This window comes from Chamaea fasciata, unplaced genomic scaffold (assembly GCF_029207755.1).
Source record: "Chamaea fasciata isolate MVZ Bird 193981 ecotype frontalis unplaced genomic scaffold, bChaFas1.0.hap1 SCAF_4, whole genome shotgun sequence".
Lineage (NCBI taxonomy): Eukaryota > Metazoa > Chordata > Aves > Passeriformes > Sylviidae > Chamaea > Chamaea fasciata.
The window spans coordinates 59,401,847-59,417,871 of NW_027094089.1; the positions used below are offsets into that span (position 1 = coordinate 59,401,847).

At 37.4% G+C, this 16,025-nt stretch overlaps 1 protein-coding gene across 10 annotated transcripts in view; it reads right to left on the reverse strand.

Annotated features, from left to right (window-relative positions):
- The window catches only part of AOPEP (aminopeptidase O (putative)), a 227,025-nt gene that overhangs the window by 134,893 nt on the left and 76,107 nt on the right, over positions 1-16,025 (reverse strand). For 9 of the 10 annotated variants that reach the window (XM_066181702.1, XM_066181704.1, XM_066181703.1 and 6 more), the window contains 2 exons: positions 14,818-14,861; positions 8,726-8,786 (listed from right to left, as the gene is read on the reverse strand). In XM_066181702.1, coding sequence (XP_066037799.1) covers positions 8,726-8,786; positions 14,818-14,861 — 105 coding nt within the window. The remainder of the gene's footprint in view (positions 1-8,725; positions 8,787-14,817; positions 14,862-16,025) is intronic. The other variant, XM_066181708.1, reaches the window with a different exon arrangement.

Genomic DNA, 16,025 nt, shown 5'->3' on the forward strand with positions numbered 1-16,025 from the left:
AAACTAATCAAGGAGTAGGCCTCAAACTTCAGTATTTAAACAGCAACATTTTGTTCTTGGGACTAATATTTAACACCAGTTTTGAAACTAATATAACAGATTCACTACTGAACTCTGTTAAGTACAGAATAAAATTATATCCTTTTCCTGTTTTTTCTCCAAATCATTTATGTTTGAATGGGATTTTAACTTAACAGATCATTCTCACTGCCAATGCCAACTAATACTATACTAATATATATACACATATATACATATTAATGTATATATATACTAATACATACTAAAAATATATATATATATACACTAATACTACTAATACTACTATATCTCAAAAAATAAGAGCATTTCACTTGTGTACTTGGTTCCAGTGTTGCCATATACCAATACATAGTTATATGTACATCCAGAAAGAAAAACTGCATGATAAGGCATAACTAACAATAACAAGAAATAGCATGTGCTAAAAATCCATAACTTTAACTCACATTCTGATCCAATAAGAATGATTTTAATGCAAGAAAAATGTTCAGGTACCCTCTGTAAAACCTAGGCAAATAACTGCTAAAGATAATTCAAGAGTTTAGTAAGAGCATTCTTTTGAAAAAGATTTCAGTGTGGTTGGTTTGTTAGTTATTGACCATAACTGCTACCCTGTGAAGCATTTTCCTGTAGAGCTGTCCCTTCACCTGTACTTTTGTCATAGTAAAAGGAAACAGGAAATCTACAAAGCTTGTAACTGGGGCAAAAGCCAGGGCCCTCCTTAACAACATGCTGCTTTATCAGAAATCATATTAAGTACTTGAAATGCTGCTGTAACATCCTCCTAAAATTTATGAAACCACAGAAGTACTTTACTTGCATTGATTTAGAACCCTTCAAAAATTACATTTCAGTTCAAAAAATTTAAATAGTTTTGCTATAAGTTTCCTTTGCAATCCATTTCTTCTTCAAATAGGACAATCATGGAATCACAGAATGGTGTGGATTGAAAGGGACCTTAAAGACTATGTAGTCCTAACTCACTTGCCATGGGTAGGGACATATTCCACTAGACCAGGTTGCTCAAATTCAAAAGTTAACCATTTACAAACAAAACCAGAAATACTATTAATAAAACAGTATTCACCACCAGAAGATATTGACTGTATATTTCCAGACATGTTGATGATTTACAAGTAAGTCCATTAGTATATGGACATTAAACTACTGCTTTATCACAGCCACAAAAAGCAGTGCAGATGGGAGAAAAGAATTAGATAGGAGAAAAGAACTGACAAAAACAAATGGGAAAATTTTTACTGCTGTAACTGCTGGAAGTTGTACTCCATTGTTCATTCAAGATTACAAAACATGGTGTGGTAGCCTCGCTAGATACGCTAAGAGCTGTACATATTCTGAAATACCTGTTGGCAATTCCAACCTCAATCAGGAAATACTGTTTAAGGTGGAACAGTGGATGAGAACTAAACTTCAATGGAAGGATAAAGTAACAAAAGGGACTAGGAGTCAGATACAGCAGTGCTATCACCTCTTTGAATTTTTTGTAATTGTGAGGGCGTTTACCCTAAAGCTGGAAGCTATTTGATCACATGACACAGGGAAAATCATGCCTAAGCAACCTGATTGCTTTCTGTGATGGGACAACCACTGGATGGATGAGGGAAGAGCAGTGGATGTTGTCTGCCTGGACTTCAGCAAGGCTTTAGACACCATCTGCCATAATAACCTTGCCAGCAAGCTCAGGAAGTGCTGACTACATGAGTGGACAGTGAGGTGGACTGAGAACTGGCAGAATGGCAGATCCCAGAGGGTTGTGTTTGTTGTCACAGAGTCCAGCTGGGAGTCTGTCACTCCCAATACTGGAGTGCTGGACCCAGTGCTGTTCAACTTGTTCAGCAGTGACTCAGACAAGGGACAGAAGCCTCCTCAGCAGGTCACTGACAGCACAAAGCTGGGAGCAGTGGCCAATACCCCAGAGGACTGTGTAGCCCTTCAGAAGGGCCTCAACAGGGTGGAGAGATGAGCAAAGATAAACCATCTGAAAGTCAATAAGGCAAATTAAGGGTCTGCAAATTCAAGTGCTATTGCACCTGAGGAGGAATAATCTCAGATGATCAACCTGCTGGAAAGCAGCTCTGCAAAGAACCTGGGGGTGCTAGTGACAACAAGCTGTCCATGAGCCAGCACTGTGTCCTGTTGGCCATGAAGGCCAACGGTGTCCTGGACTGCATTAGTAAGAACATTGCCAGAAGGTATGGGGAGGTGATCCTGCCCCTCTACTCAGCCCAGGTGAGTAACATCTGGAGTGCTGTTTCCAGTTCGGGGTTCCTCAGGAAAAGAGAGACATGGAGTTCCTGGAGTGGGTCCAGAGGAGGGCTAAGAAGGTGAGTAGGGAACCGGAACATCTCACTTATGAGGAAAGGCTGAGAGAGCTGGGCCTGTTGAGCCTCGAGAAAAGATGACCACAAGAGGGGACCTCATAAACATCTGTGAATATCTGAAGGGATTGTGTCAAGAGGATGGAGCCAGGCTCTGCTTGGTGGTGCCAAGCAATAGCAGAAGAGGCAATGGGCAGAAACTGATGCACAGGAAGTTCCACCTGAACACGAGGAAGAAATTTACTGTGTGGGTGACCAAACACTGGAACTGGCTACCCAGAAAGGCTGCAGAGTCTCCCTCACTGGAGATATTCAAGAATGGCCTGGATGCAATCCTGTGGAATGTTCTAGGATGCTCTAGGATGACCCGGCTTGAGTAGGGAAGTTAGATCAGATGACCCCTTGTGGTCCCTTTCAACCTGACTCATTCTGTGATACTGAGACTTGTAGGTTACAGTGTAGGATGTATCAGAAACTAAAAATCATGAAGGAGGAGGCCAACCACTCTTCTTATTTTCTTCCCACCACCACCCCCCCCCCCGCTTTTTTTTTTTTTTTTTTTAATGGGAGAGTGAATGTGGAGAAGATAATTTTCATTACACAAGATACCATCTGAAATACACAGGCAAGGAAGAATCAATATAAGACATTTACCAGTAAATAATAGCATGTGCCCTTTCAAAAGCAAAAGAGATGAAAACTGGAATGAGTTAAAGAAATACATTAAGAAGTTTATGCAGTGCAGAGCCTACCTAATGTTTACTGATCTACTTGTCAAACAGTGTACAACAGAATTCAAAAAGGGGGAAAGACTTTAAGTTTATTTTTAAAAGATTAATTACCTAGAATAAAAAAAATCAGGTAAGAATAACTGGGCAATATAAGACAAAGACAAGTTTGTGCAGAGCTGAGAAAATCTTCCTAAAGAAGCATATGGCCTTTTAATTAAATACTGCATACACTGAAATAACCAATAGGACTGTACTTAGGGAAAAAAAATAATCATGAGTAGGTATGAAGTAGACTACAGTGATTTCATAGGTGTTTTCCAGTTGTAAAATTATTTGGTTCTTCTGATTCTACTCCTTGCCAGCTTAACTCAGTGTCTAAAGTTAGTGGTATCAGCTCACTATTTGCACATGATGAAAAGTTGCTATAATCCCCCAGTGAGTCACTGCTGAGACAGAAGTAGATACTGAAGGTTGCATGATTTGATAAAATGTATTTTCAACCACCCAATATGCTTCACCTGATTTAACACCACCATGACATGTCCTCAGGAGAAAACCCTCATGAAAACTTGTATTTGAGAAATGCTTTATTTTCATCTTTTAAATTCCTTATTGTTTTGAGTGTGAGAAAACCCTGCTCACCAAGCCTGAAACCAACCATTGTGCAGTGGCACTCTTCTGTGTAAGAAAGAATTGGCCAGGTTATAACCACACTTGCTTTTTCATAACCTTCATCTTTAATACTTTAGCAAATAACAAATTGGAAATGTTAGTTGGCATGCAAAATTATTTTTTCATGGCAGCAAGTCAAATTCTGATTTAAATTATTTGTACGACTCCCTTACATCAAATTATTCTTGATTAGTGCTGGTATATACCTGAGCCTGGAAACTAGCCCAGTATTTAGAAAAGACCAGATAACTTTTCCAAGAGTGAAACAGTAACAGAAATTAACAAATATTAAAGTTGCAAGAGTTTTAAACTGCAAATATAGAGGGGCATATGTGTATATCTAGATCATCTGTATCTATATATTTGCAACTCCCTAGACAGAGTTGCAGAGAGAACTTGGAATGGCAAATGTAACAAAGCACAAGTAAAGGAATTCAGGATCTTCAGTTAGACAGTGACATGACTTACGACCGTAAGGAATATAAAATGTAAAGAATACTATATTCCTGTACTGCAAGGAAGATGGTAAAATTGCTTCAGCAGTCTGGGGAGTGGAAAGTATTTACCCTTACATGTCTCTGGCATACTTTTTTGTACCCTTACAGTGTCCGTAAGCTAGACACTGTTGTGAAGATAGTGCAGTAAGGGGTGGGCTAAGAAGTCTGGTTTCAAGTGACCATTTGGTTAATGAATTTTAAAGAGTACAAGTTGCATACAGGGGATAGATGTGAATATAAACACACAAGAAAATTCTTGAAATCACCTTGATAGCTAATGCTGTAAATTAACCACTTGAGGTGAATTTTCTTTATACTCAGTGAATGACATTAATTTCCTGTCCAAAATCCACCAAAACATGGAAATAAAAACAAAGAAACACCCCAGCAAGTATAAAATACAAATATTTTTCTACGAGAGCGATATAAAGGAATCATGTTGGGACTTAAGTACATACAGGATGATGCACATTTCCCAGTTCCAGAACAAAGTATAGTATCTCCAGTAAGGAGGTTTCCTCTACAAATGCAGTGAAGTCATAGTGTTTGTAATTTATAATGTTTAAATGCTTGGTCAAGTAATTTGTCATAGTAGGGGCTGCAATATAACGAGTGACTTCAACTGTCATGCTCTAAGACTCCAGAATCAGTATAACAAGAGTTATAAGCAGAAAGTTGCTGGACCTTGTAGGGTGCAGGATGCTGCTTCTATGCCTTTGGGACATCTTTGAAGCAGATATCCAGCAGCTGCTTTTCAGTTGCTCTAATACTGAGAGAAGGTAGTCAGTTGTAGTGAGTACTTTGTACCTCATCCTGCTCACACTGACTGACTGGCTCTGTCATATGACTGTGCCCAAAGGAGCTGACAGAAACCTTCCTGTGAACACACCCTAGTCCACTCACCTAGTAAACCGTAAGAGAGAGACTAAATTCTGTGCTATTCCTGGACTACTATTTATAATGCAGGTAGTTAATCTGCATGTAAGTTGTGATCTTATGTGCCTTCATATAGATTCATCAAATTAGCCAGGTTATAAATTTAATGAAATAATCTAAATACTTTTAAAGGGGATTTCAGTATCAGGCTCTGGAAACCACACAAGTAGATCTACAGTATTTACAGTTCTATAGTCAGTAATTATAGTTATACTTACACTATAGGTACTAACATATTGAGAGCTACTAAGCAACTTCTAGTCTGACTTCCAGGAATAAAGGCTCCCCTAACAATTTAATAAAGCACAAAGGAAATAAGGTTTCCTATTCACTGAATGACAACTCCATTTCTTTCAAAAATGTGGAAGTTCGTTCCCGTAAGACCCTGATAAGTGATGAAGACAAGTATAAATCATCTTTTAAAAGGGCAAAAAAGAGGACCCTGTCAACTACCAGCTTGTCAGCATCATCTCTGTGCCTGGGAAGATCATGGGGGACAGGGAGGAGATTTGAGACACCCAGCAGGACCTCACCAAGGGCAAATCCCGCCTGACCAACTCAGTAGCCTTCTCTGATTGAATGACTCTATCAGTGGACAAGGGAAGGGCTATACATGTCATTTATCTGGACTTCTGTAAAGCCTTTGACACAAAATCCTTCTCCCTAAATTGGAGAGGGAGAGAATTGATGGGTGGACTGTTGGATGGATAAGAAAGTGATTGGCCAGTTGCATCCAGAGGGTTGTGGTCAATGGGTCAGAGTCCAAATGGACATCAGTGACAAGTGGGGTCCTTCAGGGGTCTGTATTAGGATCTGTATTATTTAATATCTTAATTAATGACACAGACATAAGGATCAAGTGCATCCTCAGCAAATTTGCAGATGATACCAAGCTGAGTGGTGCTGTTGACACACCTGAATGACAGGATGCCATCCAGAGGGACCTGGACAAGCTCAAGAACTGGGCCCATAGGAATCTCATAAGGTTTAACAAGACCAAGTAGAAGGTGCTGCACCTGGGTCAAGGCAACCCCTGGTACCAGCAGGGGCTGGGGGATGAACAGATGGAGAGCAACCCTTGAGCTGAGAGTCCCAGAAGGACTTGGGGGTGCTGGTGAGTGAGAGGCTGGACATGACCCAGCCATGGGCACTCCCAGCACAGAAAGCCAAATGTGTCCTGGGCTGCATCCAAAGCAGAGTGGGCAGCAGGGCCAGAGAAGGGGATTCTGCCCCACACCTGGAACCCTGCATCCACCTCTGGCATCCCAGCACAAGAAGGACATGGAACTGCTGGAGTGAGTCTAGAGGAAGGTCTCTAGATGATTAGAGGGATGGAACACCTCTTCTGTGAAGAAAGGCTGATAGAGTTGGGTTTGTTCAGCCTGGAAAAGAGAAAGAGTGACCTAATCACAGCCTTCTAGTACCTGAAGGGAGCCTACAAGAAAAATGGAAAGAGACATTTTACAGAGTATGTAGTGACAGGACAAGGGGGAATGGATTCAAACTGAGACAGCAGGTTTAGGTCAGATATGAGGAGGAAGTTCTTTACTGTGAGAGTGGTGAGGCACTGGAATAGGTTTCCCAGCTGTCTATGTTCCATTCCTGCAAGTGTTCAAGGCCAGGTTGGAAGGGGCTCTGAGCAATCTGGTCTACTGGAAGGTGTCCCTGTCCATGGCAGGAGGGTTGGAACTAAATGATCTTTAGTGTCCCTTTCAGCCCAAACCATTTACAATTTTATGATGAACAATATTATTGAGTGAGGAGAGAGAGAAGAGGTCAGCATCAGCACACTGATGCACAGAAGTAGAATACTAAATTAGGAAAATTGCTCTTGACATTTTTATACAGAGCAGCTGAATTACCAGGGAAATATCTGCAGTCATTAAAGAAAATTTGAAATAACTTACAAACCTGCAGGGTATGGAAATATTTTTGATACATGTTTTGTTTACAAAAAGCAACAGATACTTGCAGAGTATAATGAAACTACTCACTATACATTCTAAGCAACTTATGGTACTCAGGAAAACAGAGATTAGTTTACACATTAATCAAAACCATTTCCAATTCAAAACCATTTCCAATTTAGTCTGCTCCTTTCTTCCTAATTCATGATTTTAAGTTGATTTGCAAACATTAGTAAAGCACATCCTAAAAAAGATATGTGTAGATAAAATGCAAGAAAACTTACATTTCAGGAGTCGCTCAGCCTCTTACAGCTACAGCTATGCAACATCAATCTCCCCCATAGACTTGAATCAGCTGCTTGACAATGTGTACAATTTTTTTACCAAAACCAAAACCTTGGCTGAACATAGAAATAAAATCAAGGTCCTCTTCTAGAAAATGAGTGAGCCTCAAGATGCACGAGGATACTGTCCCTTCCTTTCCTCTCTTCTAAATAAAGTTAATTTTATTTTCAATAATTTTACACCATAAAACAAACTCTGCCTTGATTTTACACCATATTCAAATAGTCCTGAAACATTTTGATCTCAGGGTACATCTAGCCTTCTACAGCATACAGGGATCAGTGGACATGCACATCTCTCAAGCTGTCAAGGGAAGAGCTCAACTATAGTGTCTGGGTACAGATCAGGTTCTCTGAGCACTGTCAGAGGTCTCCAGTTATTTTGTCAATTCTACCTGCGAACCTGCCCACTCAGTCATGCTGCCTAAGCATCTGCACTTTTGCACATGGAAACTAGAACTTAACATTCTAACTTTTAAAAGTTGGGTTTTTTTTAAATACTTATACAAGTGGAAACAAATTCAAACACTAGGCAGGAAAAATCACAAGCAACCTAGGGGATGCCTGCTTTGGGGAAATCAGTTAGAAACAGAGTCCTGATCATATGCTAAAAAATTACTTTTTATAAAATTAGGTTTTACGAAGACTAATGTACAGGTATCTTTTGTTATCTCATCCCAGTTTTAGTCCAAAATAATCAGAGACTTCACATAGCACAGACACAACTAAGCATTTTCAGTTCACTGAATTGAAAATATGAATATAAAATCTTTTAGTATTAAAAGCAGAAAACAAAGCTCAGTCTCAATGCTGGGACACTAACAGATGTTTTCTCTGCAGCAGATTTATAAGCAAGTCACAAAATTCACAAGCTATCAAAGTACAAATTCAACATTTAATTATTGCTGTCAGTAATGCTTTCAAGTAATTCATATTCCAACAACTGTGAACAATGCTCCTTACATTTAGCAGACTCCATCATTTTACTGTAAAGTATACTTTCATATTACTACAATATTAATTTATAGGATAAATTTTGTAAGATTTTCCCTTTGACAGGTTTGTTGAGACAATTGTAGAAGAAATACCTACAGTTGCAAAAGTTAAAGCCATACAAAAGTGTGAAAAGCACTCATCATCAAAACTGTTTATTTAATATCATAGCTGTAATAAGTTCAGGTAGTGATTTAAAAACACACAATATAACAAGGAAATCAAAACTCCAGAAAGAACTGTGACCTGGTATTTTATATTTACCTTTGGTACTCCAGAAGTATCCAGCCAGTTCTGGAAGATACTTTCTACAGTTAACCCAGACCTTTAAAAAAAAATTAGAAGATATGCAAAAAAAAAGACTTTTTTTTTTTTTTTTTTTAATGCGAAAAATAACACTTTGAAAGCTAGGCAAACTCCCTAAATTCAAATATCAGTTATACTGATGTGGTACAACACTCTTGACTTTTTAAATGAATAAAACCATCAGGTGTCCTCTGAGCAAATTACAGATTTTGTTTACTTAAATCATAAATTAAGTGCTCGCAAGAATTGACAGCGAAAGTGTTACGTGGTAAACTACATTTATGAAACATGTAAAGTGTGAACAGGTTCTCTACTTCTTACATGGATAAACTTTGGGGTTTTAAAAAGCACTGATGGATATTAATTCTCAAAGTTACTAAGTGTCAAATACACTTTCGTTTTGTCCTTTCTGCACTTTCTTTATATCCTGATAACATTCACAGTGAAACCACAGAATAGTCTGGAGCTTCAACAAAAGGAAATAGTTTGTCACAATGAAGCTCTGTGAGACTGAAATCACCACGTGCATCAGTTTTTTTTAAATTCAGAAAATATATTTGCATTTTTACTTTTGTAGGGCACTTCTGTGGTATTTTCTTCGACTCTGATGGAAGACTTCCCAACTTGCAGGGAAGCCAAATAAAAATAAATTAAAAAAATAAAAATAATTTTAAAAACAATCACATGCACGTGCTGAAAAAAGGAAGTTGAGTACACCCTCAATGAATATAAGTATTCTGAGAATCAGAACAAATGTGTATGGTCGTGTGCATGGTAATGCCTCGGCAAGACTCATTCTAATGCTCACAGTTACTTTCACATGTGTTATGTAGACTCAACCAATAAAGCATTCATGAAAAGAACAGCCACTTCCAACCTCTGAATCAGGAGTGCAAACAACCCAATAAACAATTTTAACTGATCATATGATTTAAATAATCACAGCAGTCAAGAAGGAGCATTTCTACTTAGCCAGGATTCTGAATTTTCAGGAAATTAACATTGAGTGTGTTAGATCACTACATACATCAATTTTCTACAGAAAACTGAACATATATGTGATGCTTGTGTAGTGTTCTACATTAAAATAAATTACTAAACATCCAGACTTGTTCCTTATTATTTGTGCAAACTTATTACGTTTAGAACATTTGACTGCTGATCCCTCAGACTATAATTATCTTCATCTTAACATTGTGCTCTAAAAATGGGTGTTTAGTCTTGAGTCAGATTAGCTGAGTCCCTTGACTGGGAAGAGTGATAAAGAAAAATATTTCCAAACAGTCAATCAATTTACTTTTCCCAGAAGAAGATGATGGTCGTGATTTCTTATTTCTGTCTGTTTACTCAAAAAGGGTGCATACAGAACTAGCTTAAAACCAGACACCAAAATTTTATACAGGCAGAGGTAGGTCACTTGGATTGCACCATTTATCCTGTCTCAAGAAGCAGAAGCAGGATAAAAATTTTATTTGTTATTGCATGAATTAAGCCCAATACAGCTTAGTGTTCTAATACTGAAACAGAGCTAAGATCTGGAGAAAATTCCCTTAGTTGCACATTTAATTTGTCTTACCAAGGGATAAGTAACACAGCTTCACCATGTCAGCTAATCCTTTCTTCCCCATCCCCAGAAATGAAACCTATGGTGTGAAAAAAAAAATCTCTGCAAAATAACCTACGTTACATTTGCTATGTAGAGCAGTTGTTTAACATGCCCTCTATTTCAGTTCAAAAACTGGCTTTGAAATGAGCTTATGACACTGAGGCGAATGACACTGTTTTGACACCACACTAATCTAGGCAGAAACTACTAGAAAGTTTTTCAGCCTCTCCTAAAACTTTGTCACTTTTCTGAAGGGAAAACCTGTAACACTGCTTTTTCTCTGCCTCCAGCACCCACAGTTTCAGAAAAACACCTGTCATATGACCATATGGATTCTTCTTTCTTTGTACTTGCACACAAGTACTTTGTTTAATTCCAAATTAGGATACTCCTGTTGGCACCCATCAAAAAAAGCAAATTAAGAGGCATTCACTTTTTGTTTCAAAATACATTAGTAATGAGCAGACTGTTGCAAAGATCTACTTTGAGTCTCTTAATTGTCAGTACTGAAGAACTATGAAGATGTTGGAAATGCTTCTGCTAAATTGTTTGACTTAGAAATAGCCCCCCCCCCCCCCCCCCAAATTATCACAAACAAACTGCCATCTCAAAACAAGTGTCCTAGAGAAAGAACAGAGAGCCTGGTATCTGTAGAGGCTGCAGTTCAGTAAGGGCATTTACCACCTGCTTACGTTGCAGTTAAGCATCGGTAAAGACTTAAATCTGGTGTTTGTGTAAATTCCTGAATCGCCTTCTGGTTAAGGTTCTGTGTTGGACAGTGGGATCTGGGTGAATTGACTGAAACTAACTCTTACAAGACCAATTTTCTTCAATTGCTTTGTACAGCAGTTCCCTACTGTAAAATGAGACCATGGTTACATCCATTATCTCATCTCTTGTCTATTTGTTTAGATGATAAGCCCAATCAGCCTTGGAATGATCTCCTAACATCACACACAGTTCAGATGCAGCATTTTAAAACACAGTCGGTAAAATACTAGCATTAATGATAATTTGAAAATTAATATTAAAGATGGCTATACATGAAGTTTTTACTGCACAAGGCTCACAGACTTTAACAAACTCAATGCTGAAATCAAGGAGAAAAAACATGAAAGTGTGAAATTTCTTTTTTATTTTTTAGGGTAAATGAAGACAGAAAAGTTTGCCATATCCAACTGGAAATACTTAAGCATATCTGCTTCATCATACATTTAAACACACCAGTAATTTTCAAAGTAAGCTATTCCAGCTTACTATGGAGGCATAATTAGAGCAAATCAAAACACAATGACCAATTAGTGTTTCTGTCAACTAGACATACATTCCTGCAGATAAATTTTCTTTAGAGTTTATACAGCATACATATTTTGGCTTATTAAAAAATTTAGAGGAATCAAAAAACCACTGGGAATAATTTTTCACAATGATTTGCTTCAGTAGTTAGGTGCCTGCCAGCCATTTGTCTCATTCAAAATCACCACATTCATAACAATCTGCATGTGAATCAAAGAAAGCAAATGTGAAAGAGATATACCTATATAACTGAGTAGTTTGAAATTGCAGAATTATTTTAGTACTTAACTGACAATTTGTAAAGACATCCAAGGAATGTGATTAGTGAACCCGTGTTATTAACAGTACAAATAGCAGAGCTATAACACAAGCCTTCCTTTGTCTATCATGTATTATTAAAACCATAGTTTATTTGTAGATTTGTTTACTTTATTGAATGAAATAAAAAAAAAATACCATCAGTAAACTCTTAGGAGCAGAACTGACCTACTCAAAAAAGTTTTGCAGTCATAAAGTAGCTGCACAAGCAGCAACTCTGACTTATCTAAGACTGGTGTAACCCTTTGTTACAAGGGTAAACACTGATTCTTTGCACAGCTCACATGTTGGGCAGATGTGGAAAAGATCAACTTGCAGCAAAGACTAAGGGGGTAAGCCTTGGGGAGAATAGAGCCCCTGGAATTTTATCAAATCCAGTGCACTCTGATATACAGACACATAAGAGGGGGTTTCTTGGTGTTTCATTTGTTTGGTTTGGTTTGTTTCAATGTGGTGAAGTTTCAAATTATATGAATAAATAAAATGCCTACAGGGGGCAAGTATTGTAGATTTTCCACAGAAAGGCCAAGATAACACAAGACTCTACTCAGTACACATAGTATTTTAAAAGGCTTTGTATAAAAAAAGATAATGATCAATACTTTTTGCCATTCTTTCCATTAGTCCTTCACTCAGACAAATAATCAGTCTTAAAGGCAAGTTAAGAAACTATAAAGGACCAGAAGGTACTGCTCAGCTTATCTGATGTCAGTATTCAGCTGCAGCCCAGAAACAGAATGGTCCTGCCTCACAGCATGGATTCCTGCAGCTAACATGCCATTATAATTGAGTCAGAGCAGGAAGTGAAGTAGCTCTATAAGGTAGACATAAAAATGTCCTCCTCCAAGTACAGAAGGCAGCAAAAATTAACAAAAAGTTATATCTGGATCTTGGAGCTACTCATCACTGGGAATGTACTAAAAAAATCTCCCTCGAACAAAAACTAAAGGAATTAAGTACTTAGGGGTGAGAATCTTTTAGATCTAGTCTCTGTATACAATAGTAGAAAGCTAAAGTTACATTACTACAGTGTAATAACTACAGAAAATTTCCATACTGTTTCATTATCGTTTTCTGTCAATGTTCATCTTGTTCTCATTACAAAATTCTCCCATTAGCCAAGCTCTATTACTAGCTACATAGTTTGCCCCTGTTGTCACAGCTGAGGGCAAGATTTGGTTTGATTGTCTTCTACAAATGTCTCTTTACCTTTTTTTTTTTTTTTATGATTAAGACCAGCCTCCATTACAAACTTCAGTGTAGTAGAGTGCTTAATATCTGTCAAGTTTGAAGTACATAGTTTAAACACTTAAATTTTATTTCATAGCACTGCACAAACCTGAGAGGTTTTATGTGCTACAAAGTATTTTTACTCTAACATTGAAATGCACTTCAGTCCTGTATCAAACTTTGTAGAAAAATGCTCTCATCAGCAGATATCTAAAAATACTTGATTTTTATTTTTCCTCCCTTTTCTTTTACCTCAGGTGAGTATTTCTGTACTAGCCACAGAACACATTCAAGAATGAAATAAGCATCTTCCCAGCAGATAAGAAATAAAAGCCTTCTGTATATCAAGATTCCTTGCATCACTGCTGCTATCTGCCAAGCAATTTTGGCAATAGATAGTTCAGATATGCTATATATATGACTGTAAAAGGAATGACCATATATCTGAAATTTCTTTCATACATTCTGGTATGTGATGCATCACAAATGGAGCCACACTTCTTTTGAATGAGTCTGATTAAAATTTTAAGTATGTTTTTAGGCAGAAAAATGGATGCTTATGCAACAACATTTTGCACTGGGTTTGGAGGTCAGAGAACACAAGTAAAAATCTTCTTTTAACGTGCCAGTGTATAATCATACCATTTAAAAAATCACTTTCACATCTATTCCATACAATATACCACTGTATATTTGGGCTAGAAACTATATTGAATCATATATAGAGAGTTATCCACTACATCACTGGAGAATATAAAAGCACCCAAAGTAAACCTGAGATGCCACAAAACATATTTTCTCAATGATCACTAACTTCTCTGTTCCTCAAGCATCAGGAACAGAAGTGTTTCATTAAAAAAATTCAATACATTTGACCTCTATGAATCTCTTTTTTTTTTTTTTTTTTTTTTTTTTTTTTTTTTTTTTTTCCTCCAAAGCACTCACATGGAGTTATGAACACTTTTGCAATCCTGGCCTTCAACATTGTATTTTTCATTGTTTTTGTTTTTTTTTTTAAACTCCACTACAAAAGAATCTGTATTTGTAGCACAGAACAAACCAAAATGTAAGCAGGCTCAGCCTCGAAGTGCTACTAAAGACTTTCATCTTCAACCAGTCACAATCACACACAGGAGGATTTTGAAGGACACAGGCAATTAATGCTCGATTTCGATCCATATTTTCCATCTTTCCTCATGCAGCACAATCTATGACTGAGAGGGGATGGTAGCAAACTACTTCTTGAAAAAAATCCAACTTCTCTGGCATCCCAGATTCACAGCAAAGTTCTGGCATCTTTGCTCTAGGGTGCCATGTGCCAAAAGCAGCTGGCAGGAGAATCACAGGTTAGTTTGAGCAGGCAGTTATACTTGGCATTTCAGATTGCATAGTGAATATAGGACATCACCTCTGACCTAATATGCAAGTTAAAGGCACTGTTTGGGGGGAGCATGGTACACGAAAATCACAGCAAATCTCGTAATTTTTTTATGTACATATGTAATGGGAATCTTCAGGGCTAGCACTATTTCTGGCTAGCACATACTAAAATCTTATTTCTGCATATTTCTTTGGCTTTTCTAGAGCAGTGCTTACTTACCCTTTTTGTTTAGGAATGTCTTCCAACAGCATGCTAAGAAAATCCTGGAAAATGAACAGAGGAGCACAGTTAGTATGTTTGTGAAGCCACAACCATGTGTCTTCACTGCCAGTGAGAGATTAAAGACTACAGATAACAGAATGCTAAGAAAAAAAATTTATACATCCACTATGGTGATATAATGACAACATAATGTATATTGTTATTTCTACAATGTACATTATATAGTCAGTTTTCCAACCCACTCAAGCAAGAAGTGTCAACATTGAAAGAAAATGGGCTTGAAAAGCCTGCTATTTTAACAAAATTCCACATTCCTACTTTCATCTATAATACAAACACAAAAACTATATTTAAAACTATTAAAGGCTGCAAATTTACATGCAAGTTAATAAACACCAAATTTAAGAGTGTTTACAGTCTCCTCACTGTGGTCACGTTATCACATTGTCTGTAATTATGTAACTACATAAAGCTTTTTCTTCCTTAGTGAACACCCCTGATTAGACCACACTTACTCCTCATTCCATGACAAAATTCACAATACTGCTGATAACTACATCACCTAAGGAGTAAGTTCTTCAAATAAAAGATAGCTAGAATTTCTTTCATAGTTTCACAAAGATGATGTAATGTCATGGGAAGAGCATTACTATCATCCTCATTTATACCAGTATGATATGCGCTCTTAAGAAAATTACACCTGACATCACTAAAAGGTTCTCTGGCACCCTGTGTTCTACACAACTTACTTTTAATGACAATCACTTTCACAGAATACAGTCCTTTGGACAATCACATAATAATAGAACTTATTAATATGAATTATTTATATGCGGTTTCATAAAACAAATGCATCTGCTTTGTTAATACTAATCTTTGTGGAGACAAGTTTCAAAGGCTAATAATGTTCCTCACTTCAGTATACAAGTACAGGCTGACTGTACTGTGCAACAATTGCAAATTGTTGGTCTCTAAGGCCTTGAAGAATGTTTCCTAAAAGGCAGAAATCTTTTATTCATGGACCATGCCATAACAGTCAACAAAAATACTGTTTCTCTGTCTGAGTATGGCATTGTTAGGGAGTCAAAGTAAGATAGATTGCACAATTGAAACTACTGGTAACACAGTTAAGCCTTCCTTCTTTAGATTATAAGTGAGATTCAGGCTGTGTTGCAGTGGCTGCAAAGCAGGCTTATGACAGAAAG